Source organism: Talaromyces amestolkiae (genome assembly GCF_001896365.1).
Source record: "Talaromyces amestolkiae strain CIB chromosome Unknown scaffold13.1, whole genome shotgun sequence".
NCBI classification, from domain to species: domain Eukaryota; kingdom Fungi; phylum Ascomycota; class Eurotiomycetes; order Eurotiales; family Trichocomaceae; genus Talaromyces; species Talaromyces amestolkiae.
This window is the reverse complement of record NW_024468049.1, coordinates 158,677-176,847: the sequence shown is the minus strand read 5'-3', so window position 1 is coordinate 176,847 and position 18,171 is coordinate 158,677. Positions and strand designations below refer to the sequence as shown.

The 18,171-nt window shown below is 47.7% G+C and overlaps 5 protein-coding genes across 5 annotated transcripts; 2 read left to right on the top strand and 3 right to left on the bottom strand.

The window, feature by feature from the left end:
* Nucleotides 1-904: 904 nt before the first annotated feature.
* On the bottom strand, nucleotides 905-2,880 carry BHQ10_006731 (uncharacterized protein; the record flags this gene model as incomplete). Its single annotated transcript, XM_040879350.1, has 3 exons — nucleotides 905-1,453; nucleotides 1,505-1,948; nucleotides 2,008-2,880. The coding sequence occupies 3 exons, from the start codon at nucleotides 2,878-2,880 to the stop codon at nucleotides 905-907; spliced, it is 1,866 nt and encodes a 621-aa protein (XP_040735235.1).
* A 1,582-nt stretch (nucleotides 2,881-4,462) lies between these two features.
* On the top strand, nucleotides 4,463-4,921 carry BHQ10_006730 (uncharacterized protein; the record flags this gene model as incomplete). Its single annotated transcript, XM_040879349.1, has 1 exon — nucleotides 4,463-4,921. The coding sequence occupies one exon, from the start codon at nucleotides 4,463-4,465 to the stop codon at nucleotides 4,919-4,921; it is 459 nt and encodes a 152-aa protein (XP_040735234.1).
* A 965-nt stretch (nucleotides 4,922-5,886) lies between these two features.
* Nucleotides 5,887-7,583, bottom strand: BHQ10_006729 (uncharacterized protein; the record flags this gene model as incomplete). Its single annotated transcript, XM_040879347.1, has 3 exons — nucleotides 5,887-5,949; nucleotides 6,006-7,027; nucleotides 7,091-7,583. 3 exons carry the CDS (start codon nucleotides 7,581-7,583, stop codon nucleotides 5,887-5,889), a joined length of 1,578 nt encoding a protein of 525 aa, XP_040735233.1.
* A 1,672-nt stretch (nucleotides 7,584-9,255) lies between these two features.
* BHQ10_006728 (uncharacterized protein) lies at nucleotides 9,256-10,461 on the top strand (the record flags this gene model as incomplete). Its single annotated transcript, XM_040879346.1, has 1 exon — nucleotides 9,256-10,461. The coding sequence occupies one exon, from the start codon at nucleotides 9,256-9,258 to the stop codon at nucleotides 10,459-10,461; it is 1,206 nt and encodes a 401-aa protein (XP_040735232.1).
* Nucleotides 10,462-12,444: 1,983 nt separating this feature from the next.
* Nucleotides 12,445-17,826, bottom strand: BHQ10_006727 (uncharacterized protein; the record flags this gene model as incomplete). The annotated part of the gene is made up of 3 exons (XM_040879345.1): nucleotides 12,445-16,079; nucleotides 16,132-17,553; nucleotides 17,745-17,826. The coding sequence occupies 3 exons, from the start codon at nucleotides 17,824-17,826 to the stop codon at nucleotides 12,445-12,447; spliced, it is 5,139 nt and encodes a 1,712-aa protein (XP_040735231.1).
* Nucleotides 17,827-18,171: the final 345 nt, after the last annotated feature.

Genomic DNA, 18,171 nt, shown 5'->3' with positions numbered 1-18,171 from the left:
AAGCGATTTTTGAAACCACTCATATCTTAGCAAAATGGCTCCCAAGTTCAACCCCCTCGAGACCGGTATGTCGAGAAATTATATTGTTGCTATTTTTAATTGAAGAAAGATGGACGCTGACATCTGTGGATTGGAAATATAGTCAAGGCTCCTTCTGGTCCTACCAATGGCTGCGTTATTCTCTAAAGTCCTCTTTTGGCGGACAATGTGACTCTCAGGTATCAAGGTAAGCATTTGATCTTTGGACTCTCAAAGAACGAAGGCTCTGATAAGACTGTTGCAGACAAGTCAAATCATGCCTGCACGCACGTATGAGACGAACATGACATTTCGACGTCATTTCGACGTGACGATCCACTTCTTTTCACTGTTTGATATTCCTCCTTAAAACTGAAAATAAAGCGGGAGCTTCTCGATTTATTTTTGCGATTGATTCGGCCTTTTCCGACAATGCTATACAGTGCGATCATGATCTCTGATCTCATATATCGGACCGATCCTCTCGCATATGATCATTCCGGCGCCTTCACTGAGTTATCAGCCAATATACATATCCCAATCGCCTTATTCGCAAGCCTGGGAACTGCAGGATTCTCAGTGATGGCTTCGTGATATCGTCTTTCTTTGCTCGATGCTGCCCTCCGTTCTTGTGATATATTGACTCTTTTTTTTTTTCGCTATCTTGCTTGTGATATAGTTTCATTTGGTTCAGTGCCGGCATTGTTGATCAACCAAATCGTGTATATTGAAGGGCCTCTTAGTATCCCGAGGTTAATGTACATAATCGACGCTCCTTTGAGTCAAACAATGCGTGTGTAGTTATCTTGATTAATCTTCCAAGTGTAGTTACGTAGAGAAGCTCAAAAGCATGAAATGTAATAAGTCATGGGTATATAGTAAGAGGCTATGCCTTGACCGCTTCGTCTCCGCCATCTCTGAATATTTCATTCAACTTCTCATCAACCTGTTCGATTACATGAAATAGCAGTCCGACAGACTGCGCCATACCGATTTTACACATATCCTCGCCCACCACGGCTTCGATACGCCCATCGCCACCATTCTGCACCAAGTCTTCTTCGAATGTGCGACATGTTAATTTCAAGGGTTCGAGAAAGTTCTTGCGGAATGAGGGATACTCATTCTCTATCTTGAGTAGTTTGCGAAGTTGAGCCGAGCTGATAATGACATAGTATAAGTTTAGCGCGGCATGAAGGTAAGGTGCGAGAGATTGTGAAAAGCGAATCCATGAGATGACTATTCCTGTTGACATATCAAGAGACCGAAAGACGGAAGCGTTGTAGAGAGATGCCGAGATTTTTGAAAATTGTTGTGGGTCGCTGAAGATGTTATCATTTTCCTCATGTGTCTTTGCTGGCGTCAATATCTCGTCTTTGAGCCAGCCTACCGCGCTTTCTCGTGCGTAAGATAACTCGTCCTTTTGTATAATATCCTGTATCAAATTAAATCGGGATGTCGGTGACGGATTGCTATGCACTATGACCGCTGGAATGTTCCGGAGACCATTGTAGGTCTGACGACAGCTGCACCTTGTCAATGCTAATACCAAAGTTTGAAATTGCTGATCATCCGCTGGCGTCTCGACCTCTTTCTGGGACGAAATTATAGTAAGTGCTAAGAGCGCATCATGAAGAGCTTGCGCCTGTTCGTCTGGAGCCTCATCGGTGATTCCATTACCGACAAAATTTGACAAAATCACTTCCATAGTTGGATATATCGGGATACGTGCCGTTTCAGCACCTTCAAACAAAGTGGCAGCTGAAGACCGCGCAGCCAGCAACAGCAAAGCACCATGTCTTTCCAGTGGAATTTCCTTTACTGACTTTGGTGCCTCTTCAAAGTCGAGAGGTGGGGGATGAGATTCTGCTGGGGTTGAAACGATGGCCAGGAGATCTTCATCTTTGATACCAATGTCCCGTGACAGGGCCTGATAGAGTCAATCATTCTGAAAAGGAATTGAAACAGCGAAACAAGGGATAAACGCACGCAAATCCTTCCAACTATTAAATCTCGTTCCTTGAGTTGTTCATCCTCTGTATACATTCGAATCCTCGAGTTTTGATCTGTTGAGGATTTTCCCCGTTGATCTGATTTCTCTAGCAATCTCAATGCAAACCATAATCCAGATTTATCCGGAGTCGTTAGACTGAGCATATACGTTTTCAGAACCTCGATCAGGCCAAACTGTACCAACTTTTGTTGCACTGCTGTATCAACGGATGCCGTTGGTTCGTCATACACAGCTTCGGGGTCGGGTGCAGATGCTTGTGACACCCGTACCGCAGAAGAGCTGCTTGTTCCACGAGGAGGTAGCGTAGGTCGTTTCGACGGCGAAAGATCGCGGAGAAATTCTAGTATCGCGTTGGTTGTCTCATTTGTCGGCATTGAGCTGTAAGCTTCTAGCGCAGCTTGTAACGACGTTGCGATGAAACGACTGGGGTATTGGGTCTTGATGCGACGGTGAAGGACGGACAACATAGCAACCAAACAGTTGAATTGCATTACATGTCGAGGAACTTCCGTTGTCTCCAAGGCTTGCTCGCTCGACTCATCCTCGCTCTCGTCGTCATCGCCAGGTTCTAGCTTCATTAAGCTATCTGACACCCTTAATATAACTTCTCGCGGATTTCCAAGATGGGCCACATCTTGTAGGCAGTCTTGCGATTGTGGAAGCATGGGCAAAAGAATCTGGACCAAGTCCCAGCCGATGTTTGTTGTCAGGACCTCATCTTGTAACAACCGATGCAGGGTCGGTAGACGGGCAGGGGTGAGCTGGTACTCGAGTAGGGTCAGGTACGTCAAGTAATCGGTCGCCGGGGGCAAGGCTTTGATGAGTGGGTCATCGCTTTCGGAAGCCATGTTGAAGTATAGCAGCGCTATTCTAATCAAAGTTGAGGTTGTATGAGGAGCAATGCGAGGATGGCTTAGCAGGAGACTAAGAACTATCACCCCGCACAAGGTGGACCGAGCCAACAAATGACATCAGCGGCAGTTGCAGTGCGGGAGAGTCGATATTTGTATATGTACAGCCTTGTATGGAAGTAAGTATTTGCAGTCGGAGCGAGGAGATGTGTAGAAGGAAGAGAGTATGTAAGTAGTAGAGATAGTGCACTGAACACTTCCAAGGTTGAATGTAGGGTAATTGGCCCAAGGAAGGTGCAACCTCCTTCCCGAGGGGTCAATTGGTGCCTGAGGGATTATTGTCACGGGTTCTCTCCAGCCCTAGTTTGTTCACGATACATCGATGCATCTAAAATGCACCACAAATATCGTTTGGCGCACAAGGAGACAGCGGGAATCTTTAATTTATCCGGTCGCGATAACTTCGATTCCACGTTCAGTCCCCAAGTCCTCTCGTTCGGTATCGTTAGCGATGCTATGTACAGCACGCTGCTGGCCTGGCCAGCTGAATTGCATATACCAAACGCCGTACTCCGTACTGTTGTCGAACTTTCAGGGTTGGCTTCCGACATCTGGAGTCCTGAAAATAAATAGGGATCTACGACTACTATGGTGGTTGAGAGGAATAGAGTTAGGCTGTGGCCCACTTGGCCAATCTGGCGGTCGAGCCCCGAGTACGATCTTTGATATACTTTGTATATATGCCGTAGAGCTTACATCAATGTACCAGGTAGCAGGAAAATCTTGACAAGACTACTTCACAGTATGCAACCAGAGATATTTTGTGTTTCTAACTCACCTCCAAACTGAATCTCTTCACCCAGCCATTGCGTCATTGCATAAGGTAATTTTTCTCTTGGGCGCGCTGATTCGCGCTTACGTGAACGCCAACGCTCCGAAGCATCCGAACGCCCCATCTGAGCATCCGACATGATGCATTCGTCTTTGGTCTTGACTTGTAGAAATCCAATATGCAAAAAAGAAAATTCCACCTGATGGAATGGATCATGGAACGGGGCGAAAGTCTGAGAGGTCGGTGTCTGCTGATCAACTTATTTGATAGCTCTTTCCCATCTTCACCTCTTTCCCACCTTTCTACCCTCTCCCTTCTGCTGCTGCTGCCCAAGACACAGTCAGCTCCTAGCTTCTAGCTCCTGGAGGCCGTCGGAAATAGCTTCTTCGGTGCTTATTCATCCCACTAATCGGCATTATTAATCTGCCTTCGCTTCGTGCGTGCGCAATTTCTGAGCTTTGAGCCGCCTTCTCCAACTATTGCTATAGCCCAGTCGGTCACGATCTCAGTCCGTGAAGCTTGTCCAGCTTACCGTATTTCGCCCTGGAACCTGCGAAATTCCCTCGAGTTGCTTCGCGTATTGCTTATTTTCTCCGGCCACCTGGTTGGCTTTAAAAATAGGCTCCGCTGCCAGTGCTTCGTTGTTTCTTGCGCGGAGCTATAACCACGTCGCGAAGCTGGGCATCGTCGTTGAGCACAGATTCAAGAACGTCATCCCTCCGATCTCTGTTCGCAAGTGAAGAAAACATGGCTACCGAAATGGGTTCCTTTTATACACCTTCCACGACAGCCCATGTGTCGCAGCACTCGTCACCCATAGTCGATGAGCTCATCAGTAAGTATTCGTCGTCCATGAGCACAAGCTATCGCACCGCAACGTCGCACGGCAAAAGTCACAATTATGTTCGACGCTGCGTCGATCAGATCCGTCTACTATACTATCGATATGAGGTGACATTCGGTGTCTACGTCATGACCCCCGGAGAAAAATTTGTCGCAAACACTTTTGTCTTGGTGTCCCTGTTGCTGCTCATCTGGGCCTCTCTTCTCTACTTTCCACAGCTACTTTTCCGGAAGATAGGACGTATGACCTGGCTTCTTACGGGTCACAGCGAAGATGTGACTGCGCTTGCTGGCATCTTTGAGCAGAGTTATCTCAGTCCGACGGCAGCAGCTGCGATCCCCGCAAGTTCCATGGTGTCTTGATTGCGTGCGAGTTCCTTTGAACGATGCTCCTGCCACTGTACAACACTTGTCTTTGTTATTTCGCGCCGTGCTGCGATGATACCATGTTCGAGCTGGATTTTTGCTATTCCTTCGCGCTAGAAGCATTGCAACACTATATGGCGCCGCGGGCATTGGATGGCCTGTCATTTTCATCTTTCTTATCTGCTTTTGAGTACCCTTTATTTGGCGCAAACCCGAAGTTTTCTGCACTTTCTCCTGCTCTTTGCAGACGGCTTTCAACAGGAGAGAATGATTAATGCATATACAAACGAAACGTCACGAATTAGCGGATGGATGCCCTCTTTTATTTGGCGAGCCGACTATCATTCTATGAACATAATGCGAGGAGGATAAGGAGGGTGGTACCTAGTCTTGAAGGATTGATTTTGCATGGGACGAAATCGGACGGACACTGAGCGTGGAGGATTGGGTGTACTAATAATATTTTAATTATCATTGACAGCCCTCGCTTACTACTCTGCACTGAAAGCCCTTCATGGACAATTACTTATCATTAACTACCACTCTGAGAGAAACGCTTTACTATCTGATTTTTATTTTTTCTGCAACCAAAAGCTAATCAGTGTAACGCGTTGGACATGAAATTGCCTGAAATCAAGGCATGATAGAGAAGCATCAAACAGCCAAAAACACCCCGGTCCAGAAGTATATTCCGGCATCCTGCCCATGCTCAAGTGCAACCCCATTGAAATGCGATAGATAGAAACTTTGCGTAGAGATTGAAATAACCACGGCCGTCAAATTACAGATGATTATTTCAGAAGATATAGAGGTGCAATGTTGATGAAGAGGTTAACTTAAAATACGAAACAAGGGTATCTTTCTATTCTCACTATTGACTCCCTCCGCCTTTGAATATGCTTTCGGTTCTGACCGGCTACTTGCTCGAGTAGAGAAAAGGTGTAGATGAAACGGCGGCTAGATTATGATGAAGTTGATGTGGTCGTTAGGTCCAGATTTCCTACGCTACACCAGTTCTTGATGGGCTATCAAAGGATGTTAGCTCCGGAGCTTCACATGGTGTACACGCCAAAAGACTTACCAGGCAACTCAATCGGTAGCACCAAGAACAGTTCGACTTGGGGTATTTATAAAAATTCGTCACCAACAGGATAAAGCCAATGATCACAGCGACTAGAGCTCCAGCGCGAACTAGCCACCACGCCCACCAAAGCGGTTTCCTTCCTTGAAAGACACCGATGAAGCGTCCAGTGGTCATTGAACGGTTCGGCTTGCTGTTGTCAGAATTGTTGTTGGTGATGTTGCTATTATTGTCGTCGTCAGCGGGAGGAGGACCAGCGCCACCGCTCATGACCACATATGGTCTACGCTGAAGGCCGATTCGTTCACGTATATAATTGGGGGATCGCATCATGCAGAGACCCATGGCTAATCCCATGATAAATCCACCAATATGAGAGAAATTGTCGAGACCGGGGAGCAGTCCCAACACAAATGAAACGGCGATTTCGATGATCAGGAAGATTAATTCGACCCATGGGCTTCTTCTTTCGCCCCAGGTGTACAGGAGATCCAATAGACTTAATGCAACCAGCCCAAATAATGCGCCCGAAGCGCCAGTTGACGAAATACCTTGCGCTGCGTAATTACCGCCCATCACAAACCCAAAAATGCCGCTTGAGAAATAAACCAGTGCGTAACGCCACCATCCAATCCTCCTCTCCATATCTGCCCCGACAGTCATTTGCATAAGCATATTAAATCCGATGTGAATAAGCCCGGCGTGCAAAAACATAGGCACAATGAAACGGAACCACTGATTGGGTTCCGGCTGGTCGTCTAGAGAGCCATTTGGTTTAGGATTCGGCACACCGCTGAATCCACATAGCTCCGACAGGGTACACTGATTCATAGAGGAGCTGGCGTCAGATGAAGTTGTGTTTGGGCATGGCCAACTGATCGTTGTGTTCGCATCTTGGACACCGGGGATATTCTTCATGCACGCGACAAAACGAGAGCCCATATTGATCTGAACGTAGGGAGACGGTCCGATCATAGGGTTGAAGCTAGGGTGTATTTCGATGGGACTGCCAGTCAGTTGGGCTAAAAGATGTTAATTAAACTGCACAATATTTCTCCTTCTTAGAGCTAAGCATGTGTACTTACCACTATAGATCAATTCTCCAACAAATACGCCAATGTCGACTGCTGTCAATAACCATGTAACCCATGGAGTCTTCTTGCCAAAAAATCCCCCTTTCTGAGTCCGCCTTCGCTTTTTCCTTGTGCCCATCACTGGATCCATTGGCATTCCTGCGTCGTAATTTGTATTTTCATTCATCCAGTGTGAACCAGGAGCCTGCGGCGGCTGGGCATTTGCTTTCAGCGGGATGTCTTCTCCATACTGGTCAGCAGGATGATTTCTCCCGCCCACAAAAGGGGTATCATCGGTGAAGGAGTTCTGACTGTATTGGGGCTGATGACCGTAGTTGTCGGGATGGGAATTGTAGGGTGTTTGCGATGCTGTGGAAGGAAAGGCATGTAATTGGTGTGAATCGTCTACCGGGCTCTTGTGGTTGTAGTCATCGTCATGGTAGGAAGGGGGTTGACTGTGAGTAGGTTGAGGTCGGAAATCACCATAATAGTCGTTGGCAGCCATTTTGAGATGAGGTCGTTGCTAATGACCCAACAACGGGGTAATTGGAGACCGTGATCAGCGAGAACGGCGAGACTCTCGTGGAGCAGCTATCGTAAATGCCTATATGGTATGTTGTCGTTCGAGCACTACTTCGGGAGCGGATATGAAACGCTGGGCTGAGCACTCTGTAACTCGGTCGATGCGCAGTACTCCTGAGGGTTTGCAAGTGTATACGAAAAAAAGGATGCAAGTGAAATGAACGACTGACTATTGAATGAGCAATGGAATAAATGATCGAAGAGAAGTAAAGAGATGATGAAGAAATAATAAGATGAGACAAAGTTCATGAGTTGTACGGAATACGGAGTAAGAGGGGCGGTGCAGGCGTCCCTGACCCAGACCAAACAGCCAAGCTGATCCGCCGCTAAGCCGCGTAACGTATTCTTAGCATCAGGCTGCAGCCCAGCAATGTAGGGTAGCTATGTGATGTGCGTGGGATGTGCTCTGTGGATATTTCTCGAGCATGGCGATCGATGGACTCACTTGTTGACCCAAAGGATCACTACTTGCTTTGTATATGCGTACTGCATGATATGGATGGTATGTAATATATGTAATTATGCATGGATGGATGCTCATGAAATCGTGGCTGAACTCTGTGTGAGGCTGAGAGGGAGCGACGTAACGCAATACGTACATACACAGAGCCAGTCAGCATCCGTAATGTCAGACACTAGTGGGCTCCCGTACGGCGTACTACTCACACCGTTAGCGCAATACGTAGGAACTTGTCGCGGACTCGTATTATTAATAACAACAATTCGTCCGAGATCCCGAAACATTGATACAACACTCAAAGGCTGCCGTCAATCAGACACAGGCCCCTTGACTACCCATGATGTCTGTCACCACCTGATCTGCTTGCACTATCGACGGCAACGGTACATGTGCGTGGTTCGAGTTTATGTGATAGACTAGATATCGCCGCGAATATTCACGTTATCGTCTCGTTCAGCTGGCATCCTCGGGCCACTTGTTACCCCGACGCAACGGATGAAAAGGCATGCGCTTCTACGACACCAGCTCACTTTCGCTCGTTTCGCTCGAGAATATCGACCCCTCACCAAAGATAGAGAAATCACCAATTGAGAATAGCGTTTACAATTCCTAGTAAATGGCAACCTCCGGCTCCCCGATACTGTCCCCCAGACGACGGGTCCGCTCGCTGGCCCGCGCTGTTGAGCGAACATGTGTCATAGTAGCTTCATACTTTCCTTTGGCATTCGTCTATGGCTTGACTACTTGGGCGGTATGGGTTGACGCTGGCATTGGCTTTATACCTACAAAAAGCAGATGGTTAGGTGTGTTGCGCCCTCGCCAGCTCCTCGATCATGAATTAACCACTTTCTTTGTTTCAGGTTTACCCAGCTCAGCAGTAGGGATCATTTTATATATATTGCTGAATCTATCGTATACGGTTGCCGTATTTACGGATCCCGGTTCACCCCTCGGTTCGTCGGATAAACGCGGCAGCGGCCGCGGTCAATATAGTCATCTTCCTACCGCCGAAATGCCCGAATACCAGAGCTATACAGTCAATAGACATGGCGGTGCCAGATTCTGCAAGAAATGTCAGTGCCCGAAACCTGATCGAGCCCACCATTGCTCGAGCTGCAAGAGATGTGTTTTAAAGATGGATCATCATTGTCCGTGGCTGGCCACATGCGTGGGACTCCGCAACTACAAGGCATTTATGCTCTTCCTTATTTACACGTCAATATTCTGCTGGGCGTGTTTTGCGACAGCTAGTTTATGGGTCTGGGACGAAGTATTGAATGATGTCGTATACGCCAACACTTTGATGCCTGTGAATGTTATTTTACTCGCCGTTATCTCTGGCATCATCGGCTTGGTGCTGACCGGCTTTACTGCCTGGCACATCAGCCTCGCTGTACGAAATCTAACTACCATCGAGTCGTTAGAGAGTACCCGATACCTTTCCCCTCTACGCAAAGCCCTCGATCGCCAACGTGGTGATTATCAAGCAGCTCATGGTCAGAGCGCTGACCATGCTACGAGGAATGGTGGCTTTGGCCAGCGACTACAGGGATATGGGCAGCAAATACTTGAGGCGCATGCCAATGCTATTCCAGGTGTGACCCGTGCAGAAGAGGGCGAAGAGAGGCCTTCACCAATCGCAGAAGCCCAACACGGCCACTCTCAAGATTATATGTCGTTCCTGCGGGAATCCAACACTCACGGCACGCCCGCTCAAAAGGCCTTACATCGTTCATATGAAGATCTAGAAAGGCAAAGAGAGCGTGAGCGATATGAAGACTACCTTGACTCACGCGATAGTGATAATATTCCCAGTCCCTTCAATCACGGATGGAAGCAGAACCTGCGACACTTATTTGGCGACAATCCGTTCCTCTGGGCTCTTCCTATTTGTAATACCTCGGGCGATGGTTGGTATTGGGAGCCTAGTCCTGCATTCCTCGAAGCAAGAGATCGTATCAGAGAAGATCGTGATCGCGAAATGTCACAGTGGTTAGAACGACAACGACAGCAATCTCATGATCATTGGATGAACAATAACAATACAGTTCAAACTTCGACCAGACCGGTACCCTTGCCACGCTTTCCCAAGAATGAAACCAATGTTTCTCAGCCGAATTCTGGAGTTTCAATGACTACTCTACGGCCAAAATCTCCACGAGTCCATCATGAAGACAGCGAAGATGACGAACACGATTTGAATTCGGACGATGATGATGAGCTACAAAAACCGAGACGAGGACGGAATGGCCATTCACCCGGGAGCAAAGCTGATAGAGTGCTTGGTATCTCTCGAGATCAATTTGGAAGCCCGAAAGATGAATGGCGAGACTGGGATTAGTTTTGCTGGCTATGTACATGTAATTATTTTGGCGCAAATATGTGTTTCAAGCTTATTCACGATGCTACTACATATCTGTCTGGCGTTTGAAATCCTATTTGAGGTTGCATGTGTAAATATATATTGGTACGGTGGAAACGATTTTTTTTTATTTGGCTATCACAAAGACCCTGGAAATATGCGCTAGGGTTAGAATAAGTAGAGGGGTTAGGGTTAGTGGCATTACGTATGCCGGGAGTTACCCTGGTCACCGCTATCTTCCTAAATGCCAGCTGGTCATTCTTTCCAAGCGACTTGTCTTAGTCAACAACATCCAGCCTCTTATTTTCTTCTTGTCTTATCCTCTCATTCCAGCACACCGTATATCCCACGAGTCGCGATTTTAAAAACACTCACTGCTGGCAGTTTGGAGTCTGCAAGTCGCCTATTACCGTCACGCTATCGCTTGAGGGGAAATTGCTTGAGGGGAAATAGATCACATCGTCCAGCCATTCGCCATACAATACCTAGAAACACAGCCATCAGGAGTCACACTTCTCATAAATCCCAATTCCCCATTCTTTCTCGTCATCGCCTTTGATCTGAAGGACGGGTAACTGCCTGCATGCAGCAGGACCCTGCGCGAAACTACAAAGTCACGCAAGGATAGCCACATCAGCAACGAATAAACCATGTCGCCCACCATCCGGCGATTAATGAAGGAGGCGGCAGAACTCTCAGAATCTTCGCCTTCCCCGTCTCCACATTTTTGTGCACACCCTGTATCTGACTCGAATCTATTCGATTGGCACTTCACACTGGCTGGCCCGCCAGCTCCGTCACCATACGCCGGAGGAATCTACCATGGCCGCATTGTCCTGCCACCGACATACCCATTAAGACCGCCGTCGTTTCGCTTTCTGACACCTTCCGGACGTTTTGAAGTTAATCGCGAAATCTGTCTAAGTATCAGTGGCCACCACGAGGAAACGTGGCAGCCTGCGTGGGGGATTCGCACTGCACTGACAGCAATACGGAGCTTCATGGATGGAGACGCCAAGGGACAACTAGGTGGTTTAGATGCACCAGAGGATGTCCGGAGGATGTGGGCTGAGAAAAGTCGAACATGGAGCTGTGATTGTATGAACGGAAAGACAAATGAGCAAACTCTGATTGAGTGGCGCGCGATCTGTTCGCAAAAGGGCATATCCGTGGACGACCAGGATCGCGAGACCGTACCCAAGGAACTGAGGATGAGTTACAAGAAAAGTTCTCCAGAAGGTCAATCGCAATCGTCGTCGGTCAATGCAACTGATATAATTGAAGAGTCCACTGCACTTTCAACTGAAGGCAATGGAAATTCAGCAACCACTATAAGCTCGGCACAGCAAGAACCCTCGCGATCAACCTTAATAGATACTCCAACTCGTAGTCCCCAGGTTCCTCCATCCTCTGAGACTAACACATCCACAACAACTTCACAGTCAACACCCACAGCTACGGTAGCGACGGTGACATCTACAATTACATCGCACAACAGCACAGTTGGCAGATCAGTAAACACACAAACAACCTCCTCTCAAGATGGGCCCTGGCTGGACCGAGCCATCGTCGGCGTTCTCATTGCCCTGATATTTATGATAATGAGACGGATCGCTGTTTCAGAAGATGTATAACCATCCAATATTATCGGCTTAAATTCTCCATAATAGTATTCGACCATTAGCTATACCCCGTTACAGTTACATTCCTTTGATAGATGAGCGTTCTTGGTCGAATCCGATTTTTTCTTCAGATTTCATGTCGTGACATTTCCAATCAAATTTGTATCATTTGCGACATGAAAGGTTGTTTTGAATCCGCAAGAATCAGAACCCTGGATTTCACTCATTCCCCCGTTTCTAGTCTATACATGGATAAGCTATTTATACATATTTAATCGATCAGAAGAGAAAAATATAAAATAATACAAGATCGAAAACCAATTAGGCATTCCGCGATTGATCAAGCCCAGATCATCCACCAGTACTCTCTTACTGACCAGATACCCTGATCACCAGCACCACCTTCGTTTTCAGCCAATCCATTCTTCTCAAGCCAGACAAGCACACGTTCGATATCCCAGGGTGCTAGGAATTTCTGGAGTTGCTCGTGAAGATTGACATAGTCAATCTTCGGCCGTATTGCAAGAATACCCACTATTGCCGATACAATGGACTCCCATAAGTCCTCGTGCACGTTGCCATTGATATCCAACCACAATGGAAGCTTTGCCAAAGGCTTATTGCTTCCGTTGCCACTCATAAGACAATTTATTTCCTCGTCTTCAATAGGCGGGTAGCGCTCACTAGTTTTGTTCCTAACAGGATTACCATATTCGTATCTGCCGCTGTCCGGAACGACATCCACCTGGAATTTGAAAATTGCTTTGTCCAAAGTTCGTGTTTCATAATTACCTTCAGTGAGACCAAATGGATCTGCAGGAGGATCGTTAGGAAAGATATGCACCCGTCCTTTGGCTGCCAACGCCATGACTGCAAGGACTTCTCCATCTGATGCATCATATTTTATTTGAGATACCCCGTCGCGTTTAAAATCATCGTCAAGCACACGCTTGAATCTTGAGGCTTGGTGGAGGATTTCTGAGTCGATCGCTCTTCTGCGTCCAAAGGTCAGATGAAGGTTATCCGTGAAAATGAAATTGCGGCCCGGAACAACACGGCCACGATTGACATGCGAAATGAAGCGATCACGGATGAGCTCCTTGATTGCCTCTTCGACAATCCCATTCGAAAGCCGCGATAATTTACTGCTGGCATCGTTAGCATCGTACGTTTCTTCTTTGGCGACTATATTTGATAATATCCAGCATTTGGCTGCTTTCTTGTCTTCATTTGGATTGCGACTGGCGTTGTCCGCAGTACTCAGCTTGCTCAGAAATGGTCGTGAGGCAAAAAGTGACTCTCGTTTCGCGAGGCTCAATGCAGGATTGGACGTATAAATCATTTCGAATTCATCAGAGACTTGATCTATGCGATGTGCGAGGTCCTGTACCAAACGTGCCCGCGATCCTGGCAACATAGGTACATCTCGAGCCGAAGGTGAGTAGTACTGTGCAGTTGCCCATGTGACTGCCGCATCCCAGTCATAAGATGCCATGTTATTGAAGTTGATAGTCGGAATTGAGGAATTCTCTTTCCTATATTCAGCGAGTAGTTTGACCCGAAATTCATCCTGCATCTGTGCGAGCTGGCGTCGGTCACGATTCAAAAGCAGTCTACCGGTCATTCTGATTGCTTCTGGATCTTCTTGCGGAAAGGCCTTGGTCACCAAATCCCAATCCACAGTCCTGCCAAAAGTTCCTCCAGCGATAGTTCTAACGACAACTATTCCGTGTTTGATCCGTTCAATCATCGAGCTGGACAGATACTTCAACCCTCTGCGTCTTCTCCTTACTGAAGCCGAGCTGGCCTTTCCTTCAGCCTGATGATCGTAGAGCACTTCTTCTTCTTCTTCTTCCACTGAAATTGATGGCTGAAGCGCTTGTGAAGCAGTAGCTTGTATATACAATTCTTCTTCTGTTGGTTGCTGAGTTTGAGCGATGGACCATAGCTTCGGTGCATTCTCGGCGGACGCCTGCTCTCGCGACGTTACAGGCTTGAATATCGTTTCAGGAGCAATGGAGGATCTGCGTTGTCGTCTTCTGAGACTTGGCATGGAAGACGAAATCTGTCTCGTTTCTTTCTCCCCTGCAAAGCGTATATTGCCGACGATCGGTGCTTGTTCGAAGGCTTCATTGACAGTGTGGTGAATGAAGCTAGTGTCATCTTCTGTGGAGTCTGGATAGAAAGCTGAATCTCTCTCGGCGTCATCCAATAACATATTCCTTAATTCCCATTGCGAAACATCTTCAAGGTCGCCCAGAAATCGATCATATCGGGAATCCGCATATGTTCGTTTACGTCGTTTGACTTCTGAGAGTGGTCGATCTGACAACGTCTGACGCGATCGACGTTTAATTTTTGTAGACGGGAGAACATCGATATCCGTAGGTATAGATTCTTCCAGTGGCTGTCCTTCGATTTCAGGAGGCGGCCGAGGTTGACGTTTCATGACTCTCTTGCTCACCGGCCGGGAGAATGAAGTGATACCTTCGGAAGTGTGATGTCTGCCTTTGTGCTTGATACCCATCAACCGAATGGGCTTTGACAGTTGTTTGTGTATAGCCTGCTCTTTTCTTCTCTCTACTGCTATGACAGATGCAGGCTTTGTCCGTAGGTTGACGGTTATTGCGGGCTCAATAGGCAACTGTTTGGTGTAAATGCCTGTCGGCGCACCACTGAGACCGCGTAGGATCCTCGTAATATTGGCGTCTACTTCGACATTATCTGGCACATAGTAGTTTGACTTCAAGACCTCCTCCTGCATTCTTGTCACCAATGGACTAGAAGGACTAAGTTCTGGTGTCATGACGATACTGCGGGTAACCATGAAGCCTTTTGGACCTTTGCCACTGAACGTTATCTGTCGTAACTTCCCACTGTCAACAAGATGTTTTACCACATTTCTTATCGTTCGTGAATCCGGCTTCTCAGTATGCTTGAGATGCTTCATCCACACCGTGGAATATGCGTGCCAAATTTCACTTCCTGATGGAAACGCCCCTCCAGCCTGGTTTATAATATCCATGATAATAGTACGCCTCAAACGAGCAACAGAACCTTCTTTGTCCAAACGTCGGCTTTTGGAATATATGACCGGGGTTGGAGGTATCGCATCATGTACGGGGCCAGAAATGGTAGCTTCAGCTGTATTTTCTATTGCATCTGATAGAATGGTTTTCGAAAAATGCGTAGGGACGTCAGGCTCCGACTGATTATTCTCAGGGACACGTCTCGCCGCTGGTGTCGTAGGCTTTGCAGGTAGTCCTTCAGCTTCCAAAATGGTAGCGTCCTGTGTTTCAGGGGCGTTGGGGTTAATTTTCGGGGATTTTGACGCAGTGGACCTGGATGCGGGGATCACCGATGTAGGTACGACATCATCCTGTTTGTCAACTTGAACTTCAGGGATTGAAGAAGCGGATTCGCGATTTGTTTGGTCTGATATATGCATCGTCTCTGATGTCGAATCGTCTTTTGAGATCATGATTGACGGTTCTTGGCAAATGGCTCGTGCTGGGCGCGAGACAGGTGTTCGTAGATTAGGAGCATAAGAAACATCTGTTGCAGCTCGGGGAAGTGATTTGAGGTAACCGATGAGACCGGAGCTCCTGAAGATTGCGATTCGGCTTTCCTTGGGACGCCCCTGACGTTTGCCGGCAGGTCGTGCTTTTCCTTTGGCCGTCATATAGACCCCAGGAGCATTTCGCTCCATCAGCCGCACGGCTACATGTGTCCAACTTTCGTCTAGACCGAATGCTGCAAAAACCTCTCTGGCAGACTTTTCACCTTTCTTGAGCTCCGCTTCGATCTTTTCTGCTTTCGTCATTGGCGCATACCTCGGGGTCTCGACCAAGGTCTCAACGACAGGATCCGGCAGAGATTCGATCAGTGTCTTCTCAACCGCTTTATGGGTCGTTGGCGGTTTGAGAAAGGACCGATGACCCGGGAAACTGTCTATATCACGTGGAAATACAGCCACTGCAGTCTCATGTCAGTAAGGTCTTCCCGTGACCGGCTGAGAAGGGCTTACCAAATTCGCCATTTTGATTTGCCATAGGGACAGGATCGCTTTTAGTGGTTGTATAGCTGGCAGGTCCCTTGAATGACACCACACAATAGTGATCACGCTCGGTTACTCCTCTTCGATGAGCTTTGAAAGGTGCCAAGCCGTCTTGGTCCGTCGTGGGCAGAGTATCTGGGGGTGGCATAGCAAGCTTGGAGCTTTTAGTGTCTCTCGGACGAAAAGTCACCGCTTCCCAATCAGCGCGGCCAGTTTCGACTAGCTGCTTAAAATTAGAATATGAATAGTGAACGTAATGTGTCACCGTGCCATTCAATGCAGTGTCTCGGACGATGGCGCTACCTCTGAGATGCGATGGTTGGGAAAGCTGCCAACACTCAGTGATGCGATTCAAAGTGTTTTCACTTGGGCGACGAAAGACTTTTCCAAAGCCATCTCTGATAACTTCGGCATTAGTTTTTCCTGCAATGCCGCTTTCTTTAATAAGACAAGCAATGATGTTTGCAAAATTTGCATCGGGGGTCCATCGAATGAGTCTGTGGTCATAGGCCTGTACGTCCGCTTGTTCTTCTGCTTCTTCGTTTTCTTGATCCGTTGCGGACAATATAGTCTTGTAGTCACTTTTGAACAACTTCAAGTCGACCTCTGTGGGTTCACGAACCAACAAAACGCAGGGATGTAGAGTATCCATAGTGTCGTGGAACTGCGATCGTGCTTTAACTCGTTGCACACAACCGATAGCCTCAAGTTTCCGAACCGCTCTGCTCAATATACGCCGTCGCCATGTGTCACCAAAACCAAGCTCATCTTTAAGGTCACTCCGAGCTATGATCTGATATTTCTTGAGGATGCGGAATATGTCCTGACAAAAGCTATCGAAGTCAATCATGTCCTCGGATTGTGCCGACTTGGCTGCCGGCCCTTCGGCGTCACCATCGCCAAGATTGGCGAACCTTGAAAGCGTGCACAGGCTAGTTTTTGCCGACTTAGCTTGCACTTGACGTTTGTCGATGTAGCCCTTTGTCCTCAATGCGTCGGTCCGTTTCGGCACTGACCGAGCATCCTGGCCACTACGACGAACCAATTCGGTCTGCAAAATTCCCTGAGACCGGTAAGAGGCGATTATAGAAAGCAAGAAGAACTCGGTAGCTGGGACTCTAGATTCGTCCTTTTCGTGACCTGTGAGGGCTTTCCAAGTGCGTTCCTCGGAAACAAAAAGCCGAAGTTCCGAGTTTGCCTCCGCTTCAGATAAGCTCAGGCCATTGTGCTCCTTATTCTTGCCGACGGAGACCTCTGGGTTCAACGTCAACCACTCCCAGAGGTCTTCCTGTAGGGCGCGATCCAGATGGAAAGCCGTGTCATGCCCGGGGTCGGATGACTTGGAATTATAAAAGGTTTCAACCAGACTCCATATGTCCGCCAAGGGGGTTCCTAAGCGAGATCAGCGCAGTCCAGCCACGGGGGCAAAGGCGGGAGAAAGTGGATTGCATGGGTATTGCATGAATGTAATAGAGGTAGGAAGTTGGAGAGATACGGAGTCAACGAGTTGAGTCGCAGAGACACGTGATCTGCCGCAACAGCAGGAAGGAGGGAAGGGGAGAAGGAGGGAAGGAGGTTCTTACCGTCGGTGCCGCTGATGGCAATTTCAGTCAGCAAAAGCTCAATGAGTTCGCGGAGTGCCCCGGCCATCGTGATGAGGCTCATCAATCCATGGAAGAGTTGCGAGTTTCTTTCCGTGTATGCGCGAACTTTTTTGAAAAAGCGAGCAGCCGGAGTTTCGAACGCGTGACGGATCGATGAAAAAATCCAGGAAAAAAGGGAAGCTCGAGGCGGCAAGACGCCAAGACCATGTCTGGCTCTAGCCTTTCTAGGTTAGATTGTTCCGGTTTGCCCCGCCAATAACGTATGAGGGCGTAGATTTCCTGTTTGGGCCAATCTCTGCAAAATGTTCGAGTATCGCAAGCAGAACAAAGCACATGTACACGATAATCTAAAATGTGATTATACTTCTACTCGGGCTTATCAGGCTGCTGAGGAGGCTGGCGAGCT